This window comes from Macaca thibetana, chromosome 7, assembly GCF_024542745.1.
Source record: "Macaca thibetana thibetana isolate TM-01 chromosome 7, ASM2454274v1, whole genome shotgun sequence".
NCBI lineage: Eukaryota > Metazoa > Chordata > Mammalia > Primates > Cercopithecidae > Macaca > Macaca thibetana.
The window spans coordinates 57,494,637-57,513,845 of record NC_065584.1 but is presented as its reverse complement, the minus strand read 5'-3'; the positions used below and the strand labels follow the sequence as shown (position 1 = coordinate 57,513,845).

The 19,209-nt window shown below is 36.8% G+C and overlaps 1 protein-coding gene across 2 annotated transcripts in view; it reads right to left on the bottom strand.

Annotated features, from left to right (window-relative positions):
• SOS2 (SOS Ras/Rho guanine nucleotide exchange factor 2) overlaps positions 1–19,209 on the bottom strand; it is a 114,254-nt gene that overhangs the window by 3,771 nt on the left and 91,274 nt on the right. For both annotated transcript variants that reach the window (XM_050796868.1, XM_050796869.1), the window contains 5 exons: positions 18,744–18,861; positions 17,452–17,624; positions 12,845–12,961; positions 9,340–9,601; positions 8,809–8,850 (listed from right to left, as the gene is read on the bottom strand). In XM_050796868.1, coding sequence (XP_050652825.1) covers positions 8,809–8,850; positions 9,340–9,601; positions 12,845–12,961; positions 17,452–17,624; positions 18,744–18,861 — 712 coding nt within the window. The remainder of the gene's footprint in view (positions 1–8,808; positions 8,851–9,339; positions 9,602–12,844; positions 12,962–17,451; positions 17,625–18,743; positions 18,862–19,209) is intronic.

Sequence of the window (19,209 nt, the reverse complement as noted above, 5' to 3'; positions counted from 1 at the left end):
AAATGACAGGAAAATACCCCTAAACAGATCAACCAGACATATAATAATTACTATCTTCATTTTTACTTTTTCTATAGTTCAACTTCCCATTTGATCTCTCTATATTCACACTGTTGTTACAAAGGCAGTAACTATGTCGTATTTATCATTATACTGAGATCGGGAACACAGGAGCTAACTGGGAAAGAAGTTGATGAGTTTAACCTTAAACACTCTAACTGAACTGCTTATGAGACATCCAAGTAGATATGTCAAACTAATTATTCTGTGTCAAAAATTGCTATCCTGATCATGTGGCTCTGCAGTTACCTCTGGGCGGGGGGCGGGGAGGGGGGAGGAGGGCATCCTGTTGGCTCAGGAGGAAACAGCTGATACAAAAGGTATGCTTATGATGCTTATGAGGTTGGCAGATGGTGAGGGGAGGTTAGGCAGAGGATGTTCCTCAGACCTGCCAGCATTGTTTGTGCGGTCTTTGGGAGAACTCCTCTCGGTGGTGCTACATCTGTCCCATTTGGTTTAGTTGGCCAATCCTGCCCAGGGCACCCCAATTCAAGCCAAGGAGTAGGCATGGGACTCACTTTCTTAACATGATCAGATTTTTATCTACCTCTCTTTCATGCAAGTAGCCATTTTTTTAGGGAAAGCGAACCTGACCCCTTAGCTCCAGGGATGGGGCCTAATTAGTGTAAATCAATCAGAGTAATCCCATTCCTTTAGCCAGAGTGATGAGTTTAACTGTAGGCATGTGACCTAATTCAGACCAGTGAAATTTAAAAGGAGATTTTCTGGGGGCTAATGGAAAGGAAGTTCCTTGCTCTTTTTTGGAAAAGCGTTGTCATACTGTCTTGTCTGTACTTCTCTCTATGTATAATTTGACTGAACAAATAAGCACACAACCTTTACTGCTCTTGCCAGTTATGATTTTGAGGAAAAACAGCTTTAGATCAAGCTGATAATCTGGACAAAACAATGAAGAGTCAAAAAGAACCCTGGTCTTTAATTACATCATCGAGTCACTGAATCAACCAGTCTTAAAGCAGCCTTCCCCTAGGCTTCCAAGTATGTCTGAGTGTTTTCTTATTGTTTAAGCCAGTCTTAGGTGGTAACAGATGCACACATTCATGGAAGCAGATGATATGTGAATGATGGGAAAGCTATGAGAGTTTTGAATCTGGGTCTGACTCTACAGTCACCACTTAACTAGTATATTTCTCCATAGTAGGCAATCAATAACCCTTGCTGAAGTGTGAATGCAATTTAATTTTCTATCAAGTGCATTTCCCTACAAGACTACAGTTTTTATGAACTTTTTTAGTGCCTGCAGTTATTCCAAACTGGTGAATATAGTAGAATTTACTAAACAATTTCTATAATGTTAGTTATCTATCTAAGTTAATTCTAATGTTCTGCCATTCATTCATTCATTCATTCAACAGTTATTGGGCACCTGCTAATACTGTCATGCACTGTCTGAAGCACTAGCAATATAACCGTGAACAAAATGCAAAAAGTCATGTCCTTATGGAACTTCTAATCTAGGTTAGGGAAAGATAAGTACAAGTATAATGCCTATAAATTATGAGAAGAAATATTTGGTTGGAAAGGGGTATAGAAAGAGGTGTGAGGGGAGCAATATAAATAGGGTGATTAGGGAAGGCTTCACTAAGGTAACACAACCTGAAGGCGGTAAGGGAGCAGGCTGTGAGGCCAAATGGCTGAAGAGTATTATAAGTAGCAGGAATGGCAAGAGCAAAGCATTGATGCAATAATGTGTCTATTATGTTAAGGCAGACTGACTAAAGGGGGAAAATAAGTGATGAGGTCTGACAGATTAAACAAACCCAAACTGTGTAGGGCCTGTAGGTTCTTTAAAGGAACCGGCTTTCACTCTGAGTGAGATGGAGAGCCACCAGAGGGCTTTTTTTTTTTTTGAGATGGAGTTTCACTCTTGTCGCCCAGGCTGGAGAGCAATGGTGTGATCTCGGCTCACTGCAACCTCTGCCTCCCGGGTTCAAGCAATTCTCCTGCTTCAGCCTCCCGAGTAGCTGGGATTACAGGCGCCTGCAACCAGGCCCAGCTAATTTTTGTATTGTTAGTAGAGACGGGGTTTCACCATGTTGGCCAGGCTGGTCTCGAACTCTCAACCTCAGGTGATCACCCACCTCAGCCTCCCAAAGTGCTGGGATTACAGGGGTGAGCCACCGCATGCTGTACTAAAAACATACTAAAGTGGAGAAGATAAGAAGTTAGGATGCTTACTGTAATAAACAAGGTAAAAGTTATGGTGGCTTGGACCAGGGTGGCAGCAGTGGAGATGGTGAAAAATTGTTAGATTCTGGATATATTTTGAGAGTAGTCAAGATTTGTTGATAGGTCACATTTGGGGTGTGAGAAAGGGAGAGAAATAAAAGATACTTCTATTATAGTATTTTTAGCCTAAGGAACTGGATGCTTGTAATTAGAATTGAGATGAGGATGCAGTGAGAGGAACAACTTTGGAGGGGATAATAAGAAGCTCAGTTTCAGAGAGGTTAAGTTTGAGATTCCTATAAAGATATCCAACTGGAGCTGTTAAATGGGTCATTAAATATATGAGTCTAGAAGTCAGAAGAGAGGTTCTGGCTAGAGATAAAAACTTGGGAATTATCATCATGTAAATGATACAAGACTGAACAACCAAGTGAGTGAGAAGAGGTCCAGAAACTGAGTCCTAAGGCCTTCCGATGTCAACAGTTTGGGAAGGTAAGGAGGAACCAGCAAGAGAGACCAAGGAGCGACAAGTGAACTGGAAGAAAAGACAAGGGAGTGGGATGAATCTTCATGCATGTGACTTTTTCCAAATATTTATTGGGTATTTTGTATAAATAAAGGCAGAAGCTTTGTCTTTCTTGTTTGCCACTGAATCTCTTGTGCTTAGCAGAGTAGCTGGTACAAACTAAGTATTCAATTATCTGCTGAATCAGTAACATCAGAGGGTGTAAACATCTTTATGGTTTGATACATTGTATTCAGATTGCTTTCCAAAAGGGTTATACTAATATACCAGTTTACATGGGGATAAGTAATGTACCTTTTACCATAGGCTTGCTCACAATAAAAAACAAACAAACAAAAACAAACAAACAAAAAACAAATGAAAAAACACATTAATTCAAAAGACTAAAATGGCAACTCACTATTGTGTAAAATTCTTCGGATTTCTAATGATGCTGAACTATCTATAATTATCTATGTTCCTTACAAGATATACTTCCTTTGATGTGAAGTACCCATGTTCATTGTGAATGGAGTCTTGCCTTTTTTCTCATTTCATCTGAGTACTTTTCACACTTACTATAAATATTTTATTTCTTTCTTTGGGGATTTATTTTAGAATATCCAGAATTTATGCAGTTATTCTCAACTTTCTATTAAATTTCAAAATGTAAAATTTTCTTATATGGAAAATGTATTTTACTATCATTCCAAATAATGTCCAGAATTCTTACTTCTACAATGGCAGTGTTACGGGTTGAACTGTGTTCCCCCAAAAGATATGATGAAGTCCCATAACCTAGTACCTATAATTGTGACCTTATTTGGAATATAGTCTTTGCAGATGTAATGAAGTTAGGATGAGGTCATTAAAATGGGTCCAAATCCAGTATGACATGACCAGTGTCTTTTTAAGAAGAGGAGAAGAAATAAAGAAACATTTCGTGACAAGACAGCCATATGACAATGGAGGCAAAGATTGAAGTGATGCATCTACAAATCAGGAGATGCCAAGGATTGCCAGCAAATGCCAGAAGCTAGAAGCAGCAAGGAAGGATTCTCTTCTCCAAGTTTCAGAGTCAACATGGCCCTGCCAACATCTTGATTTTGGATTTCTGGCCTTCAGAACTGTGGGACAATACATTTTTGCTCTTTTAAGCTACTCAGTTTGTGGTGCTTTGTTATGGCAGTATTAAGAAACTAATAGACAGTGTAATGACATCTCCACCACAGAACAACAAGAAAAATAAGAAATATCAATAAACTTCAATAAAGCCAGGAAATACATGAAGCTGAAGCTTTAATTCATGAAGGTAGATTATAATGTATATGGAGACAGATGGAGGAAGATGAAACCCAAATGTCTGCAGAGAGTAATACTGACAAACAGCAGCAAATCTGCCCCCACAGAACCAAATAAGGATTCAGGAGCTAAAGGCATTTGGTACAAAGGAAGGCACGGGCATGAAAACAGAAGACTTAAAGGTTAAGTCTGGATAAGGGGCAGTTAGAACCCCATTCTCCTCTCCCCTACCTAGTAAGGTCAGGCAATGACCTCATTCCCACCTCTGTAGGAGACTGGCAGTTTTATTCTCTGGAGAATCTAAACCCCAGACTTGGGATACTAGTCTGAGCTGAAAACACAGATATCCATACTACATGGCGAGACTGCCCCAGGCAGAAGATTCAAAGATCCTTCTTTAGAGAAACTAAACATTCCTAAAGAAAATGCCTATAGATTCTAACATTTGGGGATTTCCTAAGTAAAAAGTTATCATTCCATCACTCTACAGTGAAACCCACAAGTCAATAAGTGCCCATGGATATAGATATAGCACTTCCCATCAGTTTCCCCCTCATTCGAAAATATGAACAGAAATACTACCAGACAAGAAAGGAAAGCCTCCAATATGAAAGACAAGAGACTACAACTAATACAAGAAAGAAGGTCAGAAAAGAGACACCAGAAACAAAACAATTTTTTTTTTCAAAAATACTATAATTACCCATCATCTCAAATATTCATCATTTCTTTGTGGTGAGAACATTTAAAATCTTCTCTTTTATCTATTCAGAAATATATATTAGTATTAACTATAGTCACTGAAACTTTGCATCCATTGACCAAAGTCTCCCCCCTTTCCCGGCACAACCCTGTCCAGCCACTGGATATGAGACTTAGATGATTTGATCATTCCACAATGTACACATGTATCAAAACATCAGATTGTACCCTATAAACATATACAATTATCTGTCAATTAAAAATAAAATTTAAAAATAAAATTTAAAATTATTATCCTAAGAGAGATAGGAGAAGACAGTGCATCCATGAAATTAGAATAGGATGTTATTAAAAAAAGGCATGATCAGAGGGAACTGAGAATTCTTAGAAATTCAAAATTATGACAGATGAAAAAAATAAGTAGAAAAGCTCAAAGATAAAGTGAGGAAATCTTCCAGAAAACAGAACAAGAAGACAAAGAGATGGACAAGAGGTGATAAAAGACAAGAAAATTGGAGGACCAATCTAGGATGTATGAGAATAAGAAAAAGGAGCTCCACAAAAGGAGTCAGAGAATATGCTGGGGGAAAAATTATTACCAAAGCAATAGGAAACATTTTCTGGAAATCAAATACTCGAATCTCTAAATTTAAAGGGATCATTAAGTAGATGACAAAATGAAAAAAAAAAAAAAAACCCCACATCAAAGCAGTTCACTGTGAAGCTGTAGATTATTAAGAATAAAGAGAATGCCTTAAAAGTTTCTTCAACATATTGTGGCAGAGCCTGCTGCTTCCCAGTACACTTTTCCCTTTTTCCTTTTAGTAATAGGATCCCACGAATTTTGGCAAGGCAAATGGCTTCTGAGTTAGAGACATTTCTTAGCCTCCTTTGTAGCTAAGAAGGTCTGCATGACTAAGTTTTAGGAAGACAGCAAAAGTGATATATGCAACTCCCAGATCTTGTCTTTTTTTCTTTTTTTGAGACGGAGTCTCTCTGTCGCCCCAGGCTGGAGTGCAATGACACGATCTTTGATCACTGAAACCTCCACCTCCCTGGTTCAAGCAATTATCCTGTCTCAGCCTCCTGAGTAGCTGGGACTACAGGTGCATGCCACTATGCCCAGCTAATTTTTGTATTTTTAGTAGAGATGGCATTTCACCATGTTGGTCAGGCTGGTCTCGAACTCCTGACCTCAGGTGATCTGTCCGCCTCGGCCTCCCAAAGTGCTGGGATTACAGGTGTGAGCCACTGCACCTGGACCAGATCATGTTTTTATAACAAAGCTCCTTGCCCTCCATCGTCCTGCTAGCCAAAAAATGGTAACAACTATAGCAGGTACTCAAGACAGAGATGGAAGTCATATCTTGAGAATTCTGAATTGCCCTGCTTAGCTGGAAAACCCAGTGGAGCAGTTTCCTACTTGGTCTGGCTATTGTGAGGAATAAACTTCTATTTCATTTAAGGCTCTGTATATTTGGGTCCCTTTGCTACTGTAGGTATGCTCTAGGTATTAGAAAAAAAAAAAGATTGAAACTGTAGGGTCATTGAGAGAAAGATATTTGGCTATTTCATTCACTGCTATCACTCTCACACCTAGAATAGTGCCTGCACATATCAGGCGTTTAAAAATTATGTACTGAGTAATAAATGAATAGTATTAGACTTTTCAGCAGGAATTATGAAAGGTAGAAGACCGTGGAGGAAAATGCCTTCAAGATTCTGAGTCAAATTGCTTTTTACATTCTATATCCAGCTAAACTATTAACAATTAAATGTATAATAGGCTTCCACAAAAGAAAACAAACAAAAAAAGGTGTACGGGTTTCCATATACACAATAACTTAAAAAGTTTAGGTCTTATGTATTATCTTTTCTCACATAGCTACTAAAGGAGCTACTCCTATCAAAATCAGGGAGCATATCAAGAAAGAAGATGAGGAATGAAAAAACAATGATCCAACACAGGAGGGAGGCAAAGGGAACTTCTACGATGACAATGAAAGAAAGTTCTAGGATGACAGCACGGTCAACACCTGAGTAGCAACCAGTCCAAACTGGAGCAGGGGGACAAAAAGGCACCAGGACGGAAGATTCCAGGAAAGAAAGAAGGGAAAGGGAAAAGGAAAGAAAAGAAAAGAAAAGAAAAGGGAGAACCCTGTTAGGTTCCCTGATTGGCCTGACTTTATGGAAAACTGCTATGAAAGGGCGTGGAAAGGTGCTAAACAAACATACAAACAAACCTAAACAAACACACAAACAAACCTAAACATTGAGGCAATTATTAACTCCAGGAAACAGAGCTATACAAGAAAGGAAGCATAGCAGTGAATACTTGCCCCAAATGTGGTAAGTATAGACAGGGTAGAGCATGAAATTCTCATCCACTATAACAGGAGATCAGTAAACATTGTCTAAAATTAATGACTCAAGAGAGAATATAAAAACATCATTTAGAAATGTGGAAGTGTCCTTGGAGAAAAGGAGTGGGGAGACTTGAGGTAGAGAACCATTGTTAATTTCATTTTAAGTGTTTCCGCGTTATTTCCCTTTTAAATTCTATTAATATGTCACTTTGATAAAAATTTTTTTTGGTAGGGAGGACAGGGTCTTGCTATGTTGCCCAGGCTAGTCTTGAATTGCTATGTTGCCCCGGCCTCAAGTGATCCTGCCTCAGCCTCCCAAAGTGCTGGGATTACAGGTATGAGCCACTACATGGCCAGATAAAAATTTTTTAAACTAAAATTAAATATAAAATTGAACATTTAAAAGACTAACCTTATTTTTCTCATAAGATAGGGAACTTTGCTACTATGTATTTTACTATGCTCGGAGCAGATGTTCTCCAGATTGGGAGAATTATACCCAAAGGTGCTGTGTTCATTTTTGGGTTTTGTTTTAAACAAATGACCACAGAGAGAAAGTTAACAGCATTAAAAGTTGTAAATTATGAAATAATTAGGAATGATAGACTAGTACTAAAAATACTGCTTTAATTAAATAAGACGATGTAAAAAAAATAAGTGATTGAGGATATCCTGGGAACCTGATAAACATTTAGTATATTATTCCCAGGGAAAAATGATTTGAAAAGGTTAAGGAAGAAAGACAACTGACATGAAATTACTATTCCTTCTATGCCAAGCAGTATATTAGGTGTTCTTTTTTTTTTTTGAGATGGAGTCTCACTCCGTTGCCCAGGCTGGAGTGCAGTGGCCTGAGCTCGGCTCACCACAACCTCCGCCTCCTGGGTTCAAGCAATTCTCCTGCCTCAGCCTCCCAAGTAGCTGGGACTACAGGTGTGAGCCACCATACCCAGCTAATTTTTGTAATTTTTTAGTAGAGATGGGGTTTCACTATGTTGGCCAGGCTGGTCTTGAACTCCTGACCTCATGATCTGCCTGACTTGGCCTCCCAAAGTGCTGGGACTACAGACGTGAGCCACCGTGCCGGGCTAGGTGTTCTATATAGTTATTTCATTTGATCCTTAACAAGTGTGGGGAAGGTAAGTAATTTCTTTAAGGCCATACAGCCCTTAGAACAGATCATAAAAAATGATGAAAATAAACTATAGTGAAGCTTAAGTAGTACACAGTTGTAAGCAAATAATTACATTTATTTATAACTTTTTTTTTTTTTTTTTTTTTTTTTTTTTGAGACGGAGTCTCGCGCTGTGTCACCCAGGCTGGAGTGCAGTGGCGCGATCTCGGCTCACTGCAAGCTCCGCCTCCCAGGTTCACGCCATTCTCCTGCCTCAGCCTCCGAGTAGCTGGGACTACAGGCGCCCGCCACCACGCCCGGCTAGTTTTTTGTATTTTTAGTAGAGACGGGGTTTCACCATGTTAGCCAGGATGGTCTCGATCTCCTGACCTCGTGATCCACCCGCCTCGGCCTCCCAAAGTGCTGGGATTACAGGCTTGAGCCACCGCGCCCGGCTATAACTTTTCTTATTCTTTAATATTGCCAAAACCCAAAAGAAATATAAATTTAATCAACCAGATTATTATCTTTACAGTCATTTCATTAGAATGAACTTAAATCTTACTTACTTGAATGTGGCAAAAGCACTGGAGCAAAGATGCTATTGCTGCCTATTGGAATAAGAAAAATTAATTTGAAAAGGAAGGTAACATGTATGGTATTATTTTTTAATTGTTTCCATAAATAATATGTAATACATAGTGCAGAATTTTATCATAATCTTTTGCCATGTTAGTTTTTAAAAAAATTAACCCAGAACCTTCTGTACCTAGAATGGTTTTCCTTCTTAGCAATAAGTGGTTCCCCCTCTATCTCTATTTGTTTTCTTACTCACCATCTATTGCTCCCTTTAGACTGGTAGTGGGACCCAAAAGGTACTGAATAAATCTTTGTTGAATGAATAAATTAGAAGATAATATGCATCAACAATGCACAAATTATGCTTTACTTCTTGTATTAATCACTATTTTCACATTTAGATGTAGCTTTTCACACTAACATAGTTTGCGAAAGATTCTACAGTTCCCTAATTAAAATGATAAGAATTATCTGAGACACAGGATTCCTTTTTTACCAAATGGTTTACATCAAATACTTACCACAGGAGCTGTTGAGATCCACATCTAAAAATACACTAAGGTCTGAAGAAGCAGATACTGGTGGAGTAGATGGTGTATTTGGAGAAGTTGGTGCTGACACTGTTGATTCCAGCTCAGTTTCAGCAATCCGACTAAAGCTTATTTTACATGGTTCTCTTTCTAATGGTGTTGGGTGACCTCGTAAAGTACCTGAGGTAGAGCCATGTCGGCCTGTGTTAGGCCTTATTCCAGGAGATTTCAAGGAGAAAGTTGATTTTCTAGGCTGGGAAAAGCAAACATGATTAATGTCACAAATTTGCATAGACAGCACTTTGTTTCTGTGACTTAGAGCTACCTTATTAGTCTTATTAGTTCTTAAGCATACAGTTCTTAAGCGTGCAGTCCTTCAGTCTGCAATGACAGCCTGTATCATTCTAGTAGAATCTTCTGGATTTGACTGGCTTAATTTTAAAATGAATTTGAATATAAGTAAGTCTCTTTTCAGCGCTGCAGAAAAAAAATTCTTGAAAATTTATGTGAAAATCACATTTTGCTCCTAAAACATACCAACCTAAACTTTTCTTTGAAAATATCTATATAAATTTTACAAACATTTACTGGGAACATAATTTATGAAACATGCTACATGCTTCAGAAAAAAAAAGATAATTTTTTTCCTCTTCCTATACTAAATGATCAACCTCTACATTGGTGCTTTAATAATCTTTGGAGAAAATTCCTATCATTGTCCCCCACCCTCACCTCTGTCCCATTTTTCAAGTTCTGGCAGGAGTAATCGAATAAAAAACACCGAACTCAGATCAGAAAACTTGAGTTAAGATCTCAACTGTGCCAATATCTAGCTTTGCAGCCTTGAAAAACTTATTTAACCCCTTGGAATCTCACCATTTTCCTTTGTAAAATGAGAGTAAGATCTACGACGGGTTTTTCAAAAACTGCATGGCAAATGTCTATTATGAAATAACTATGTATGACTTTCATTTTTTTCCATCAAAAAATAAACTCATACTAACTTATTATAACATGTCTGAACAGTACCTAGTTTGAGATACTAAGAAGGATAACACATCAGTTTGTAAAGAATCCCTATCAGAGGAACATGAATTCTGCCAAAATTGAAGCAAGAACAAATATCAAATTTATGATGATGCTTGGGTGGAAGAATGGTGAAATCACTAATATTTTATGAAAAGTTTATGGGGACAATGCCCCAAAGAAATCAGCCGTTTACAAATTGATAACTTATTTTAACAAGGGATGAGATGATATGGAAGATAAAGCCAATGGTGGCAGATCATCGACATCAATTTCTGAGGAAAAAATTAATCTAATTCCTGCTCTAATTGAAGAGGACTGATGATGAACAACAGAAACAATAGCCAACACCACAGATATCTCAACTGGTTCAGCTTACACAATTCTGACTGAAAAATTAAAGTTGAGCAAACTTTCCACTAGATGGATGGCAAAACCATTGCACCCAGATCAGCTGCAGACAAGAGCAGAGCTTTCAACAGAAATGTTAAATAAGTGGGATCAAGACCCTGAAGCATTTCTTTGAAAAACTGTTAACAGGAAATGAAACATGGCTTCCCAGTATCATCCTGAAGACAAAGCACAATCCAAGCAATGGCTACCAAGAGGTGGAAGTGGTCCAGTCAAAGCAAAACCAAATCAGTCAAGAGCAAAGGTTGGCCAAGCACCGTGGCTCATGCCTATAATCCTAGCACCTTGGGAGGCTGAGGCAGGAGGATCATTTAAGGCCAGGGGTTTGAGACCAGCCTGGGCAATACAGCAAGACTCTGTCTCCATTTTTTTTTTTTTTTTTTTTTAAAAAGGCCAGGCATGGTGGCTTACACCTCTAATCCCATCACTTTGGGAGGTCGAGGCAGGTGGATCACTTGAGGTCAGGAGTTCAAGACATGCCTGGCCAACATGGTGAAACCTCATCTCTACTAAAAATACAAAAATTAGCCACGCATGGTGGCACACACGTTATCCCAGTTACTTGGGAGGCCGAGGCAGTAGAATTGTTTGAACCTGGGAGGTGGAGGTGACAGTGAGTCGAGATTGCACCACTGTAGTCCAGCCTGGGCGACAGAGCGAGACTCTGTCTCAAGAAAACAAAACAAAAACAAGAACAAAAACAAAACAAAGGTCATGGCAACAGTTTTTTAGGACGCTCAAGGCATTTTTCTTGTTGACTTTGTAGAGGGTCAAAGAACAATAACATCTGCTTACTATGGGACTCTTTTGAGAAAGCTAGTCAAAGCTTTTGCAGAAAAACAACCAGGAGAGCTTCACCAAAGAGACCTTCTCCACCACAACAACGATCCTGCTCATCCCTTTCATTAAACCAGGGCAATTCTTTGAGAGTTTTGATGGGAGATCATTAGGCATCCACTTACAATCTTGACTTGGCTCCTTCTGACTTTTTTGTGTTTCCTAATTATAAAAAAAAAATTAAAGGGCAACCGTTTTTCTTCAGTTAATAATGTAAAAGAGACTGCATTGACATGGTTAAATTCCCAGGATCTTTAGCTTTTTGGGGATGGACAAAATGGTTGGTATTAGCACTTACAAAAGTGTCCTGAACTTGATGAAGCTTATGTTGGAAAATAAACTTTATATTTTTATGCTTATTTTTTAATTCCATCAAAAAATTTATCTTTTCATTCCATGTTCCCATGAACTTTTTTTCATTCTTTTCTTTTTTTTTTTATATGGGGTCTCACTCTGTCACCCAGGTTGGAGTGAAGTAGAGTGATCTTGGCTCACTGCAACCTCCGCCCCACAGGTGTGCACCACCATGCCTGGCAAAATTTTTTTGTATTTTTGGTAGAGACAGGGATTACAGGCGTGAGCCACCACGCCCGGCCTCTATGAACTTTTTGAAGTCCCCTCATATATCACACAATTGTGAAGATGAGATATCATGAAATTACCTGACTTCTTGCTTCACTCAAAGTTGGTTTGTGTTTTTATTTCCTTCTATATCTTGCTTCACTTTTAGCTACTTAGAATTTGTCTTCTACTAATTCTGTTGCCACTGCAAACTCCTGCAGTAACTGGAAACAGCATCAAATTCTAGTGACAGAGGTGGGTTCCAGAGGCAACTATGGACCATGGAGCCCAAATGGCAGAAGTCATATCAAGTCACAAGAACCAAAATATATTTGCTTACTCCTTCCCAGGTCTTTTCATGTTTTTTGTTCCATTCAGCTACCTATTAAGTTCTCACTTTCTCACACCTTTTTGTATTATTTTAGGAGAGATCAAAAGTAGACACATAAATAAGCAGTACTAAGATAAGGCATAAACCAGATTTTATCAAAAGGCTGACATTTCCCCCACAGTATATGTAATTTTAGAAATAGTATATTACTGCAAACAAAACACCTATGAACAGCCATTCAATTACATTTTTAAGATAACAGGTTGTTAAACATTGAAAATAATATTTTTAAAAACAGAACACTTGCTTCCAAAATTATAAAAGACTTACAAATCGAGGTGGCTGTTTGCAGTTTCGAGGTTCAATTTCTAGTGACTTGTTGAACAAATAATCTGTAAACTCTTTTTCAGACGCATTTCCCATGGGGTTAAGGTTTTCAAAGAATCTCTGAAATTAAAATATCACAAGTGCATATATAATAAGTATATATTTTAGATCTTATTAAAATAAGATCTCATTAAAATTTTTTGCTGAAAATTACTTCATTATTTAATGCTAAAAAATTAACACATTAAGAGATCACAATATCTGAAAAGTTCACAAGTGTTGCTTGTTCCAATCTCCTTACTTCTGAATAAGATTATATAATTTCTGTGGAAGTTATATTCTAGTCTTAAAGTTCTATTAAGAATATGAGTTTTCATTTATTACCATTTTAATGGCTCAGTAGTAGCACTACTTATTCCTTAGGAAACTTTATTCCTACTCATTGTAACAAATGATCATCACCAGAAAGCTACCAAAAGTGTTTAGAACAAAATTATGGTTATAATACACAATGAAGTTTTGATCATCAGAAAAAAAAGTGGAGATAAATTAGATTAAGGTCTGTTAATCCAATTTATAGATCATTCTTGATCATTTATAATTATTCTGGAAATTTCTTTTACTTTAAAAGTAGTCATTTAAATTACTTTAAAAGTAATTTCAAGAATGATTATAGGCCGGGCACGGTGGCTCACGCCTGTAATCGCACCACTTTGGGAGGCCGAGGTGAGTGGATCACCTGAGGTCGGGAGTTCGAGACCAGCCTGACCAACAGGGAGAAACCCCATCTCTACTAAAAATACAAAATTAGCTGGGCATGGTAGCACATGGCTGTAATCCCAGCTACTCAGGAGGCTGAGACAGGAAAATCGCTTGAACCCAGGAGGCGGAGGTTGAGGTGAGCCGAGATCATGCCATTGCACTCCAGCCTGGGCAACAAGAGTGAGACTCTATCTCAAAAACAAAAAAGAAAAAGAATGATTATAAACTTAAACCTATCTGTGCTAACTTCTAGTATAAAAAATGTTTTTATCTGAGCCAAGTCATGTGGCCTACACCTGTAATCCTAGCAGTTTGGGAGGCTGAGGCCGGGGGACTGCTTAAGCCCAGGAATTTGAGACCAGCCTGGGCAATATAGTGAGACCTCTCCTCTTAAAAAAAAACCTAATAAATAAAATGTTAAAAATTCTGCCTTTATCAAAAAATATTTTAAGCTTAAATTTAAGTTTTAATGTAGAAAATTTAGGTGATTTAGCACTGCCAAAAAAGGAGAAAAAAAGAAAAAGAAACAGTAATCTTACAAACCAGAAATATCATTGTTTACATTTAAATATTAGACTATCTTCCAATGATTTTACTGTGCATGTATATGCATGTATATATGTATTTATAATTATTAATATATATAATTTATATATATTTTCCTGAAAAACTGGAATATCAATTTTAATCTTTCTGAAGTTTATATTCAATTAACTTTTTTCCATGTGGTTTGCTTTTTTTTTTTGAGTCTCACTCAGCCTCCCGAGTAGCTGGGATTATAGGTGTGCGTCACTATGCCCAGCTACTTTTGTATTTTTAGTAGAGACAGGGTTTCACTATGTTAGCCAGGCTGCCCTTGAACTCCCGACCTCAGATGATCTGCCAGCCTTGGCCTCCCAAAGTGCTGGGATTACAGGTATGAGCCACCGCACCCAGCCAGTTTGCTTATTTTACAAAATACAAATTTTAACTCTATAGTATTTAATCAGATGGCTATTTCAGAATTTAATAATCTCCATATAACTAGTTATCCATACAGGTACTTTCTAATTTTTTGCTTTATAACAATTATTTTTATTAACTCCTGTATATAAATTTTTCTGTACATTTTTTATTATTTCCTTAGAAAAATTCCTTAGCAGAAAATTACTGGATTTAGCTTTATTTAATTTTGAAGTGGTTTAGAAGCATATATTAAAACGGTACTGGGTTTTAGCTTTAGCAGTAGGCGAAATGAGCTTTAAAATTTCTAGTATAAAATTATTCTCATTTTTCAGGCATTCTGCCAATTTCAAGAAAATTATATTACTCCTTTAACAATACTGAAACAATGTGTTCTTATGTTCAGGTTAGCTAAATTAAATCATATTAGCCAATAGTAATTAAAGGATTTCAGAAAGTCATAACAGCAGTATTCTTGATATTCTCATCCTTTGCTCTATTTTTAAATATTATTTATTTAAGTATGATTTGAAAAGTGAATAGCTACTTTGTCTACATTTCAAACTTATTTTGACTCAATCATATAGAAGACATTTCCTCCCAAAAATGCTTTAAATGGTGGCAGGAACCCTAGACCACACCACAAACACCAATTAGCAGGTATGTTTCTGAGATATGAATACTAAAAGTACTATTTCAAGTATACCGAATTAAAGTGTAACATTATTCCTGTGGGGGCCGTACTTCCTTAGCCCTCTGAAGCCCCACATCACAGAGGGTGGGTTCAATGGTGAGAGGGGACGAAATAGGTCACCATCAGTAGGTTCCCGCCTTTTTTTTTTTTTAAGAGCAAGTATCTTTTTTTTTTTTTTTGAGATGGAGTCTCACTCTGTTGTCTAGGCTGGAGTGCAGTGGCACTATCTCAGTTCTCTGCAACATTTGCCTCCTGGGTCCAAGCGATCCTCCCACCTCAGCCTCCCGAGTAGCTGGGATTACAAGCACGTGCCACTACACCCAGAAAATTTTTGTATTTTTAGTGGAGACAGAGTTTCACCATGTGGGCCAGGCTGGTCTCGAACTCCTGACCTCAGGTGATTCGCCCACCTCAGCCTCTCAAAGTGCTGGATTTATAGGCGCTAGCCACTGTGCCCAACCTATCATTTTTATAAATGGTATGCTTTAGGTGGTCTTTTGCTTAGGACTTTAGGGTACTTTGTTTTGAACTGGGAACAAAGAAGTTACTATCTCATAATCTAGGAGGATGAAGTAATGGTGGATATTTTCACTCAATATGCCCAATCTGCATGCAGACTATGCCTAAAAAGTTTAGCACAATTTTAAATGTGACAGGTGAACTTATTCTGGTTAATAGTTATAATGTGCTCCCAATTTCAAGTAAGTATAATATAATAACATTCGTTTAACATAAACATAATATCATAGTTTAATTTACAAGGTTATTTCATATTTTGTAGTACTACAGAATTAATATTACACACTACTGCTCAAAATAGAACATCAATTGAAAGGATGTGAGAAAAATCATCTTCTGCTAGGCATACATATACCACTTTCCTGATCCTTTTCCTATTTAAACACAGTGTTCTTATGAAGAAATGAATTATATATTATTTTGCTACATGTAAAATATCTAAAATGGCTATCAATCAAATCTAGCAGTGATTTTTCTCTTTACTGCATGGACATCATTCTACTTTGTCATTCACTTTTTATGGTGTAGCTTGAACCAACTACAAAAAGAAGCAATACTTTCAAAAGAAAGTACTTAGTAATAATATTAACAACTGCAGATAGTATAGAATGTCTAATGTTTAACCTGCTATCTACCGATTTTTTTCTATTATTTTCATAGCAAGACAAATAGCGTAACATGTAACTATAATATTTCTTATAGGTCACACAAGATCTAAAATTTTTTTTTAATTTTTAAATTTTTAATTTTCATGGGCATATTGTAGGTGTATATATTTGTAGGGCGTATGCGATGTTTTGATACAGGCATGTAATGTAGAATAATCACATCATGGAGAATGAGGTATCCATTCCCTCAAGCATTTATCCTTTGTATTATGAACAATCCAATTATACTCTTATAGTTATTATTTTTTATTTTATTTATTTATTTTTTTTGAAACGGAGTCTCCCTCTGTCACCCAGGCTGGAGGCCAGTGGCATGATCTCGGCTCACTGCAGCCTCCACCTCCTGGGTTCAAATGATTCTCCTGCCTCAGTCTCCCAAGTAGCTGGGATTACAGGCACCCGCCACCATGCCTGGCTAATTTTTTGTATTTTTAGTAGAGACGGGGTTTCACCATGTTGGTCAGGCTGGTCTCAAACTCTTGACCTCAAGTGGTCCTCCCACCTCAGCCTCCCAAAGTGCTGGGATTAGAGGCGTGAGCCACCACGCCCAGCCGATACTCTTATAGTTATTACTATTATTATTTTGAGACAGAGTCTTACTCTGTCACCCAGGCTGGAGTGCAGTGGCGCTATATCGGCTCACTGCAACCTACCCCTCCCAGGCTCAACTGATTCTCCCACCCCAGACTCCTGAGTAGCTAGGACTGCAGGCACCCAGCACCATGCCCAGCCAATTTTTTTGGGTATTTTTAGTAGAGACGGGGTTTCACTATGCTGCCCAGGCTGGTCTCCAACTCCTGATCTCAAGCAATCTGCCCGACTCAGCCTCCCAATGTGCTGGGATTACAGGTGTGAGCCATGGTGCCTGGCCTCTTATAGTTACTTTTAAACCTGCAATTAAGTTATTATTGACTATAATCACTGTGTTGTGCGATCCAATAGTATGTCTTATCCATTCTATTTTTTTTTTTTTTTGGTACCCATTAACATGTTCTCTTTTAAAGATAAGCAAAGAAAATATTTACCCTCATATCTGGTTCTATCCGTAAACAGTAAGGCTGATTCTGATACTGCTGAATTTCTCCAGTAATTTCAGCTACTTTCCTCCTCTTACTGAAATTGATTAAATCTTTCCCTTTCTTTTTTAAAAAATCATTATTCCCTTCTTCAGTCTTCAGAATATTTGTTAAATATATTCCTAGTAAAAAAAAAGAATTTAAAGAAAAGTTATTTTAAATTTTATTTAATCAATTATTTGGGAAAAAAACTGATCTAGTAAAGTTGAAAGACATCATATACTATTCAGCAACTCTACTACTAAAATGTTAAGTCTCTGATAAACAATCATTAACTCTCCATAAAGAATTTTTTAAAGAGAAATAATTTAAAATAAAAAGAAAACAAAAGCTACTGGCTTATACAAACAGAAAGGTTGCTAATCTAAGAAATGGCAAATTAAGATTTTCTAAACCCTAATTTCACCAAGCGCAAGTTATGTTAAATCTATTCTAACCAAATGTTTTAATATTTGATTATAAATATTTAATGCCAAGTATCTTAAGTGATTATTAATCAATAAATTAATTTTAAGTCAAATTTGGTTAATAAGTCTATAGGCTTATAAACTAATTATGTTTTTTCAGAGCCTGTAATTTAGACAGAAAAATAATTACTTCTCACTCATGAACAATAAAAAAGTTTTTAGTCCCTTTTTCATACATAATTGCTGATTCATTTAAATTGGTGGTTCTCAACCCGTCCCCCAGGGGATATTTAGGAATGTCTAGAGACATTTTTGGTTACAACTCTGGGGGCTATTGGAGTGTAGTGAATAGAGGCCAGGATGCTGCTACAGATCCTACCATGCACAAAACAGCCCATCACAACAAATAATTATTTGGCCCAAAATACCAAAATTGTTGAAATTGACAAAATTTGATTTAAATTATTCAATTTCAATCATACACAACAATATTTTAAATTTAAAAATCACATAAAAGCTTTTAATAAATTAAAGAGAAAGTAAATGCTGTAGATGTGACATAGTTATGATAAAAATAACAGTTACCATTTATTGTGTGTGTCCTATGTGCTAGACTTATTAGGTAGTACAGATAAAATATTTTTAATCCTTATTTATAACAACCCTATGAGATATTATAGTCTTCATTTTATAGATAATAGAGAGTTCTATTATTTATCAATACAGAGAGCTAATAAAAGTAGATGATCTCAGATATAGAATAATGTGCCTCTGAAGACTATCACACACTATCACATGCTAACCCTCAAAATATACCCATATTTAGTAACTTACCAAAAAAAGGCACACAAGGTGGATTGATTGACTTAAGTTTTACTAGGTATTTTTTAAAGTGATCTTGACTTAATTCCACAGCTTCATCCAAAATTTTCCTTTTTCTTTCCTGCAGTGCCTTAAAGTATATATAAATTGAGTATAAATTGTTTGCAATTCAATCGTATTTTATAAATGCAAACCTTTAAATTTTATAAAATTTTGCAAATTATCTGGAAAACAATTTTTTAAATTAAGAGATGAGTGGTATTCCTTTGTACACTTACCTGAAGTGATTTCTCCTCTTTATCTATAAATACAAAACTCATAATTTACTCATATAAATTAGAAGATTAAGCAATAAAAAAAATTCTACATCATGCCTTGTGAGTTATCTTGACTAGCCAGGGTTTCAAGTCATAGCTGTAGAAGAGGAAAATTATAACCCCTGAACATTCAAATATTTTTCCACTGAAATATCTTTTGG